This window comes from Anoplopoma fimbria, chromosome 10 (genome assembly GCF_027596085.1).
Source record: "Anoplopoma fimbria isolate UVic2021 breed Golden Eagle Sablefish chromosome 10, Afim_UVic_2022, whole genome shotgun sequence".
NCBI lineage: Eukaryota > Metazoa > Chordata > Actinopteri > Perciformes > Anoplopomatidae > Anoplopoma > Anoplopoma fimbria.
The window spans coordinates 5,195,107-5,204,105 of NC_072458.1; the positions used below are offsets into that span (position 1 = coordinate 5,195,107).

The following is an 8,999-nucleotide window of genomic DNA, read 5'->3' on the forward strand; positions in this document are numbered from 1 at the left end:
CTTAATGGCACAGTATGTTGTCTCATATGAATATTGTATGTTAGTAGTGTAGGGATGTGCATGATTTACTTCTATAAAATCATAATCTGTATGATCTTGATGCTCTATTCAGGCTTTCCTTATTTTTGCAGTTTTGTTTCCATCACCATTTTACAGTCTTTCAAGAATACACCAACTTAGAGCATCATCAAACAACTCACCTGTAAATGAGGTGAACGATGGACGCATCAGATCTACAGTGTACTGCAGAATCCCGTGCTTTGACGCTTTAAACATGCAGTTCCAAACATCATCTTGTTGTTGTCATTATTAAGTTATATTTTCAGTTTACAATTCACAAAAGGGAAAATAAAAAAACAGAAAAGTCTATTGCCCACACAGCAACTCAATCAATGAATAAGTACCATTTTCTGAAACAATCACGGACAAAGTGATGGTGAAGAAGAGCTTTTTGTTTATAACTACATACAAAAGTAATATATAAACAACTTGTTTAAAATAACAACTGGTATCTGAAGTAATGGCCGTGGTTAACCACTTTTTTGTTTTCATTATATTACATAAATGTACATACGTCTGTTTAAAAGCAACAGACTCAAGTCCATATCAGGTCTGTGTTAACTGCTGCCACTGACAGACTCTTTGACAGTGAGGGCTGGTGCCGGTCCTATGTGGGTCCAGATGTATCCTTTTTCTGGTCTGATGGGAATGGTGGGGAACGGAGAGCTCCGTGACTTGAAATATTCAGAGGGGGCGTGACACACAAACTCCAGGTACTCCATCTTTCTGGGCAGATCCTCCTCTGGACCTAAAACAAAACAGACATTTGTTAACTTGTCACATAAATGTCTTAAACATGGTAACATTTTAGTCTCTCATTACTCACCAACAATGTATGTCCCAGGATCAAACAGGTCCTTTGGGCTAGCCTGTGTGGGGATTAACCAGGTCAGTGCAGCACTCTTTTCACAGTACTGGTCCTGCACGAACCCTCGAATCTGAGCATAGTACGGCTTCCCGTCTTCCTCATCTGTCACCTTGATCACATCTCCCGTCTGGTAGTATACACCCTAAGGATACAAGTATAAACATTAAAGATGAAAACGGTCTGGCTGCCTCTCTCACATGCATCACTGGATGAAGTTTTAGCCCCACAGTAATAATTGAAGCTCCAATAAGATGAAGAAATGCTGAAAACAGAGCAGGATACGCTTTCAGATGAGATTGGGATATATGAATTAGACATAGAGCAGAAACATGAGTTTACTTTTGCTTCGTTTGAATAAACCCCATACCTTATAAAATACTGATTCTGATGTGATGATTGTTGCAACAGATTCTGGTGCTTTGATTGGCTGAGGAAAGAGATCACACACACACACACACACACACACACACACACACACACACACACACACACACACACACACACACACACACACACACACACACACACACACACACACACACACACACACGGGTCAAATACATAAAGGAATAGCACAGCGCATAACAAGAGAAACAACTAAAGTTGCTTATCAAATCCATCTTTTACTTACATTTTTCAGTTTGAATATGTGTCTTCTCCCCTTTCCTTTTGTAGATACCTTCTTCTCAGATGCAGGAGCTTTGTATTTGGTGCTTCTAAGCCGTGCAGACCTCCTGTGGATCTCCTGCTTGGACTAAAAGGAACAGATACCAGGTATTTCAGCTTCAAATTAGTGTGATTTGCCTTTGACTTGTTAAATATATACAAACAATGGTCTTGCTTAAGTGGAATTCAGAGCATGAAATTCTCCTCAAGTCCCTGCATGGTCACCAGGGGCCTTTTTCTGAAATGTGTTATAATCACAATGGATACGTCCCCTATGCTGCTGTTCAACTTTAGGAAGTACCTCTTCAAATTTACAAAACTGAACTGTAAATAGGGTTCACATAGTGGTTGATGAAATCTATTCAAGAGGGACGGTTCCCTTTAAAATGACCACTGAGTCTGGGCTGTACCCAAGAGAAACATTTCACTTACACACAGTAACTAACCTGCTTTCCCCCGCCATTGCTGGGCAGTGTGATGGAGGACATGGTGGGTCCTGATGCTCCGCCGCTGCAGCTCTTCCCTGTGCAGTTGTTGCAGAGGACCTCTCCTTGGTTCCCTTTCTTCCACATCGAGGAAGAGTTCGTCTTGCAAACAGCACAGCACGGTTTCAAACCCAGCGGCATCGTTAGTGATCAGTCAACGAAGCCAGGGAGGGAATACATTCACGTTACCACAGTGCTCAACAATGCGATGATGGCTGCTCGTTCAGCTGCTGCTAACTGTGCATCACCATAACACACTGCAGGGGCTGCTTCAAATGGCACAAACAAAGACAAAGATAAATCCTTTTCGGCGGCAGATATAGTCTAGATGTCTGGCTGTGACATTAGATTGATTACCAGAACTACGACAGCATCAAATTGCACCCTGAGCTGTTTAATTTTGCAGCAAAATCACCGCCATTGCGAACGCCACTATTTCTTCTTCTTCTTCTTTGCCTCTTTTGACATCGGTTCTTCTTCTATGGTTTGCGATTCCTTAGTCAAGCGCCTCCAGTGGACTGGAGGAGACTGCGCCGAGCTCAACCTGTGTATTGAGCTTTTATTGTTGAACACAATACAAACTTAATTATTAATTGATTATTACAAAACTTGTGTGATGGAATACAGTGGAATATTTAAGGGAAAACAATTAGAGTATAAACATTTTTTGGGGTGATAATTATGGCGCCCAAACGTCGTTCCAGTCCAGCAGGTGGCAGCAATCTGAACGGCCGCCAATCACCGAAGAAGAAGAAGAAGAAACGCGTCACCGTTCAAAACATACTCCAAGTTCCGCCTGTCTGTCCCGGCGCCGTGTGGTTCCTCATGAAGATGTCTCAAACTACTCCAGACAAAGACGAACAATCGTCGGCTAACAAAAAATCCATCTCTCTCCCAATTTCCAGAGTGAGGTTGATAATGAAGAGCTCCCCCGACGTCTCCAGCATCAACCAGGACGCGTTGTTTCTCACCACCAAGGCGACAGTAAGCTGCCGTCAATGCTAGCTGAAGCACTGCTAGTTCATCAGCCTGTCCATCTGCTAGTTTATCGGATAACTGTACCTATAGCTGCTCCATTTTGTAACATGTGAGGGTCTCCTTTGCTGACTTGTGTTGTGTTGTTGAAGGAGCTGTTTGTCCAGCACCTGGCTTTGGCTTCATTCAACAACGGCTCCGGGAAAGAAACCAACTCTCTGTCATACACCGACCTGGCTACCACCGCGGAGGAGAAGGAGACCTTCCACTTTCTAACAGGTGAGAGACCCAGCTGCAGCCTGATGGACCCACAGGGACTTTCTGCAGTATTTAATGTTGCTCTCTGCTAAATCCTTACCACTACAACTTTAGAGTAAACTTTACAGTTTGTGCACAAGATGAATGCAGTCTAATACAAATGCCCTGCAAGATGCTGCAGTTTGTGGGACTGTGTTGCACATTTATACACTCATTTATATAAATGACCCTGACAAGATATTAGAACAGTCTGTCAGTATGATGCAATACAACTCAACAACTTAACAAACAACATCCTACAATATGATCATGAAGTGGAATCAGCACCTCTCTGAAACAGTTTCAGAAAAAATTTGAAGGCAGTAGGGATTTTTGCCAGACTGTTGTATTAGTCTGCAAGGTGTACCATCTATGTGCTTACTTGTTAAATATATTTTAGTTTATAATGTGCAATCTGGCACATTAAAGAAACGTATTGCTTCATGGAAATACTGTTAGTGTCTGATTATTTATACATAAACGTTTTTGTTTCTTTACAGATTTTACATCAATATTGCAATTTTAAATGGTAGATGATTTAATCCATGCTGTATCTTTCTCCCCTACTCATTTTTTACTACAGCCTCATTTGTAAGGCTCATATTGATTTATCTCCTAACTCCTAACTAAAAGGTTATTCCGTAAGTCCAACCAGTTCTTTAATGGAAACCAAACTGTTAGTCTTTTAATTTAAACTTAACATTGCATATTTCACTGTAATAAACCTATCAATGTTTATGTGCAGTAGTTTAAACACTGTTCAAGAAAAGAAGTGGGCATTCTGCCTCTTCAATTCTCTCTTCAAAACAACTCTTTGTTTTTGTTTGTGATAATAGTAAATGCAAGTTGCTGCAATCTTTATTATTTTTCTGCAGCAGTTTTAACCTTGCCTCCTACCAGGGACATAATTACCCTATTTATCACTCATTCAGACACTGTAAACACAGTTTCACTTAAAAAGTTGTGACAGTCGGAGATAGCATTGTACAGCTACAGTAAGCTGATAAATCTAGGCAGTGAGAAAGAGTTTGACACATTGTACTATTCTTTTTTTTTAATAGATATCCTGCCCAAGAAGATCTTGGCTCGAGATTATCTTCAGTCTTTGGAGCAAATGCAAGAGGAGGACGAAGCTGACTTTTAATAAGGACAATGGCTGCATTTCACGTCTGGACAGATATTATCAAATGTACATGTCCTGTTGTTCATTAAGAGCTCTGGCAGAAGAGAAATCCTAAACTTTCTCAATGCTTCAAATACACTGAGAGAGTTCACCCGTAAGGCTAATGGAAGACGTTAATGGACATTGAACTGAAAGTAAAGCCACATAGGGAAAATGTGAAATCAAGTGAAGACTCAAGAGATCACAGTCAAACACGAGAACACACAGAGTCTTAAAGGAACATAGAAGTTGTACTGTATGTCTGAGATAAATACTTGATGCAAGAAATCTAAATTTGTAAAAATGGCCTAAACAAAGCAGCCTTGGACAAATCAAAATGCAATCACGCCTCAAGATTTTGACGTTTTAGGATTGGCCCGGATCTTAGAAGGTCTCTTGGTAGCAATGTCTGATAAATTTCATGCTCGTTTTGCATGCACAACAATTAGGAGGAATGTATTGTATTTTTCTTAATAACTTGCAGGCTTGTATGGGCTAACTCCATGTAACTGACCATGACATAATATTCCTCACAGCTGGTGCACTGATGTCTCTGCTCTTGAGTTGCGATTGACTTTCAAATATGATTGGGTGAACACTTTATTTTACAGATGCTTGTCAAACATTGATTTCAAAGTGAAATATGTTGATGTTACTGATTCTAAGTTAAACATTATAGTTTTAAAATGTATTGTTATGTTTTAGTTACAAATAGTTAATCATAAATACTCAAAAGTACGAATACCTCTGTTTTTCCATCTTAACTACATAGCAAGTGAACATGCTGCATCTTTCCAAATTAAAATTCACAATCGGCCCAATAGATGTTAATATTTAAAGTGTATATAACAGCTGACCATCTTATAATCATCATCCTAATGCATTTACAAATTATTTGTTTAGATTTGATATTAAAATAAAAGATTAATTCTGTCTGATATTCATGTTGCTCTGCATGTATTTTACACCACAACCTTAGAGAAATACACATATGGAAATGCAGTTTATTAATGTTGAATGATGTGTTAAACAAGTCAAATATTCTGTACCCAGCTTCACAAATGTCTTGTGGTTTTACTAGATGCTGCTAGCGTGACCATGAAATCTCCATGTGGAACATGTCTGCAAACTGGAAATATAAAACCTGATTTAACAGCTACTTGTGCATCAAATCTCACTGATGTGTGAGGTTTATTTATCTCTAAATAATGACATAAGGTGCATATCAAGTGTTACTACTTACATAATCCTGAGCATGCATGCATTTGCTACATTGTTGTACAAAAATGTACATGAATATATTAATCCAGCACAAATAGGACAACCAGTCCTTGTTACCGTCACTGCGGGACGAGTTTGTTCAGTCGAAGCTGGATGTTAAGCAAAGTATTCTCTAAAGTGGAAAAATGATTCTCCAGGATGTTTGCCATGTGCTCTCTTCCTTCTATGGCGTCTCTTGTGTTGGCAAGATGCTCCTTCATGCTGAAAGGGATGACAAACCACAGTTTTTTTCACACATTTACACACTACTTTGAGTTTCTATACACTAAAAGTCTGTTCTTTAACATCTAATAGAGAGAAAGCACTGAATTGCGTTAATTCTCTGCAGCTGTTTTAGTTCCAGAGCTTCGTCTCAGCCAGATGTGCAGCCAGATGACTGTTGGAAAGCACATGAAATTACTTAACTGTTTGTCTAGATGCTGTTTCCACTCTTCTCTGCTTTGGCATTCAAGCAGTGTTATGTTTATACCAAACAAGTAACACTGATCCATGGTTCCTGACTGACTCACTAACATTCATTTAGGAATAATCCCACAGCCGGCTTTGGATCCGAAATGACCAGAGACTTCATTTGTCCCTGTACAGTGGGGCTTGTAGCTTTTCTTTGTGACTTCTTTGTAAATTATACCATTATGAATATGCAACAACAAAAAAGCCAACCTGATATATGTTCCTGTTCCTACAACAATAAATAATAAATCGAGGGTTCACATTATTCCCACTTTTTCAGTTACTCCATGCTCACCTTGTAAGGACTCCCTTCTCCTTCCCCTCTCTCCTTGTCTCCTCCAAAGAGGCAAACTCCTTCTCCATGGTCTGCAAAGTTTCTACCACACTCAGATGATCTGAGTGGATCCCCTGCACCTCCTCTTTGGCTTGAAATTCATAGGAGACCCCTCCCTCCTCCATCCCGCTGATGGTGGACACAGCCTGCAGGGCAGCCCTGTTTTGGAGGACAAGCAGACGGGACCTGGCAAACTCCTCCGGTCCAGCTATGTTTTCCCAGCAGATTGCCGAGGACGGTGGTAGCCAGAAGCGCTGGGTGCAGTTGACTGGTTTTCCTGGGGTCTCTGTTATGAAGGGGCTGTCAGCAGGGAAACTGTGGAGCAGGTGCAGAAGAGATGATCCAGATCCCCACTCCAAATCCTCAAGGTCTGATTCCCCAGACTGTTGTTTAGGGAGTAAAGTAGAAAGTGGCCCCGCTGCCCCTGCACCCTCTGCTGGGCAACAGACACCCAGCAGGAGGGAACATAACAGGCAGAGCACGGCGCTGCTCACTGCCCCCTGGAGCATCTCCAAACTGGTTCAAAACATGAAGGCTAGATCAGACTTGTGGAGCAGTATTCATATTGACACACACACACACACACACACACACACACACACACACACACACACACACACACACACACACACACACACACACACACACACACACACACAGCTGTAATGGTTGGAAAGGCCATTTGTTGGCATCGTGACAGACCTTATCCACTACACATTTTTTCCACTGTGGTCTTTTCCTGTAACAAAGTTATTGTTTTTTTCACACAACGGATCTCCTCTATCTGCATTTTTACACTCTTTGGGGAAACGTAAATCAAACATATTTTAACGAGCCATGATATATAACCTTAATCTAATAAACAAAAATATACACACAATCCCATGCAGTTTCTAGACAGACTACATTGTGCATGTGAAGGAATGGTGATTTTGATTGGCCAGTCAATTTCAACTTATCATTTATACAGTTAAGAATAACAGTGAGACTTTTATTTGGCATAAAACTGTTTCCATACAGGCACAATTAGATTTTACCTTCAAAATAATAGTATGAATTTTCGTTTTTATAGAAACAACAAAAAGGTTAATTGCAGCTTCACTATTGCCACATGTTTCTCCATCAAGAACATATATTGTTTCTGCACAGTAAATGATACATCTCCATAAAAAGGCTTCAGCAGAACACTAGGTTATGTTTTATTTCTTATAAATGTCCGGAGGCTTTCCTCTCCTTTTGTTAGCTTCATGGTTTGCCAGCAGTAGAAAGTAACGAACAGAAGCCTCACAGCTAATCCGAAACTCCTGACCACTGCAACATTTTTATCTCGCATAACCATCCTTTTCCTTAATACCTTGCATCATTTTCATTCATGTCTTGTGATTGTAATTGTCTTACCTTGTAAAGAAACGAAGCAGTCTGTGAGAGCTGCGACGCTCCTCCGTTGCCTGAAGTGGTCGGAAAAAATGAGTCGTTGACTGCAGCCTGTTACAAGCGATGTGAATCACTATTTACTGGCCCTGGAACAGCAGAGTCAGGAGAGAGGGTTTTCCGTCAGGGTCTGTGGAGTAATTGAGGAAAACCTGCCTCTAAGAACTTTAAACACACTTGTAGTCAGTCTGGCAGGGACTCTGTCAATAACTTAGAAGTGCAAACACCAGTCAGGCATCCTGGAAAGAGAAAGGGTTTTATGTAACCTACTTAAAAAAGTAAAAATTAAATTGCAATGCTGAAAAGTACTTATTTTAGTAAAGTGTTCATTTGCAGCTTTTTGTTCGTCTAAAGACTTCAAGTCAGCGAGTCTGTGAATGCAGTAGGAGGTGTGATACTTCTGGTATTTATGAGCCATTTTACAATGTCCTGAACAAGACCAGCCGGGGTTGAATTTTAAACTCAAAATGCTCTAAACATCTAAAACATCATGCAATCATACATGTGCATTGAAGTGGTTTGTCACCAGTTAAGTTACATGGTTTTATCTTTCTGTTTTTTTGTTTTTAGAACCAGCACAAAGGTTTTTTAAATGAACCCAGACTTGTTTTGTCCCAAAATTTGATACACACCATCTGTGTTTTTTTTTGTGAGTCTTTTGAATGGCCAGGGAATGAATTTATGTAGTCTGAGGTTTACACCCTGACATAAGCAACAAGGAATGGGAGGGACGAAATTTGGCACAAACTATCGAAAGTGTTGTAATGTTAGGAGAGGAATGAACATGAGGCGCACACTATCATTTAAAAAAGGCACTGAGATTCTCAGGATGAATAAATATACATATATGTGTGCAATAAATATGCAAGAAAGCTCAACAGAATTGTCAAGTAAATATAATTGAATCTATATTCACAAATAAAACATTTTACACTCTGGAAAAACACATTTCACTGGTTTAAGACCCTTGAGTTGGAAAAAAAAGTTCAA

The 8,999-nt window shown here is 40.1% G+C and overlaps 3 protein-coding genes across 3 annotated transcripts; 1 reads left to right on the plus strand and 2 right to left on the minus strand.

The window, feature by feature from the left end:
* Positions 1 to 305: 305 nt before the first annotated feature.
* Positions 306 to 2,519, minus strand: gatad1 (GATA zinc finger domain containing 1). Its single transcript, XM_054606489.1, has 5 exons — positions 2,041 to 2,519; positions 1,560 to 1,682; positions 1,296 to 1,355; positions 887 to 1,070; positions 306 to 808 (listed from the first exon to the last, which is right to left on the minus strand). Exons 1-5 carry the CDS (start codon positions 2,218 to 2,220, stop codon positions 618 to 620), a joined length of 738 nt encoding a protein of 245 aa, XP_054462464.1. The 5' UTR covers positions 2,221 to 2,519; the 3' UTR covers positions 306 to 617.
* Positions 2,520 to 2,648: 129 nt separating this feature from the next.
* chrac1 (chromatin accessibility complex subunit 1) lies at positions 2,649 to 5,451 on the plus strand. The gene is made up of 3 exons (XM_054606491.1): positions 2,649 to 3,063; positions 3,207 to 3,333; positions 4,413 to 5,451. The coding sequence occupies exons 1-3, from the start codon at positions 2,761 to 2,763 to the stop codon at positions 4,493 to 4,495; spliced, it is 513 nt and encodes a 170-aa protein (XP_054462466.1). The 5' UTR covers positions 2,649 to 2,760; the 3' UTR covers positions 4,496 to 5,451.
* Positions 5,452 to 5,539: 88 nt separating this feature from the next.
* Positions 5,540 to 8,060, minus strand: si:ch211-57n23.1 (uncharacterized). The gene is made up of 3 exons (XM_054606490.1): positions 7,977 to 8,060; positions 6,540 to 7,094; positions 5,540 to 5,995 (listed from the first exon to the last, which is right to left on the minus strand). The coding sequence occupies exons 2-3, from the start codon at positions 7,085 to 7,087 to the stop codon at positions 5,854 to 5,856; spliced, it is 690 nt and encodes a 229-aa protein (XP_054462465.1). The 5' UTR covers positions 7,088 to 7,094; positions 7,977 to 8,060; the 3' UTR covers positions 5,540 to 5,853.
* Between the last annotated feature and the right edge of the window lie 939 nt (positions 8,061 to 8,999).

What these genes read in the sequence shown, in the direction of transcription:
- gatad1 (XM_054606489.1), bottom strand. Translation starts at nt 2,220, where the DNA reads ATGCCGCTGGGTTTGAAACCGTGCTGTGCTGTTTGCAAGACGAACTCT. An exon ending in GCAATGGCGGGGGAAAGCAG is followed by an intron (nt 1,683 to 2,040) that starts GTTAGTTACTGT and finishes TGTTCCTTTTAG; the next exon opens with TCCAAGCAGGAGATCCACAG. An exon ending in ACATATTCAAACTGAAAAAT is followed by an intron (nt 1,356 to 1,559) that starts GTAAGTAAAAGA and finishes CTCTTTCCTCAG; the next exon opens with CCAATCAAAGCACCAGAATC.
- chrac1 (XM_054606491.1), top strand. Translation starts at nt 2,761, where the DNA reads ATGGCGCCCAAACGTCGTTCCAGTCCAGCAGGTGGCAGCAATCTGAAC. An exon ending in TTCTCACCACCAAGGCGACA is followed by an intron (nt 3,064 to 3,206) that starts GTAAGCTGCCGT and finishes GTGTTGTTGAAG; the next exon opens with GAGCTGTTTGTCCAGCACCT. An exon ending in GACCTTCCACTTTCTAACAG is followed by an intron (nt 3,334 to 4,412) that starts GTGAGAGACCCA and finishes TTTTTTTAATAG; the next exon opens with ATATCCTGCCCAAGAAGATC.
- si:ch211-57n23.1 (XM_054606490.1), bottom strand. Translation starts at nt 7,087, where the DNA reads ATGCTCCAGGGGGCAGTGAGCAGCGCCGTGCTCTGCCTGTTATGTTCC. An exon ending in GAGAAGGGAGTCCTTACAAG is followed by an intron (nt 5,996 to 6,539) that starts GTGAGCATGGAG and finishes CATCCCTTTCAG; the next exon opens with CATGAAGGAGCATCTTGCCA.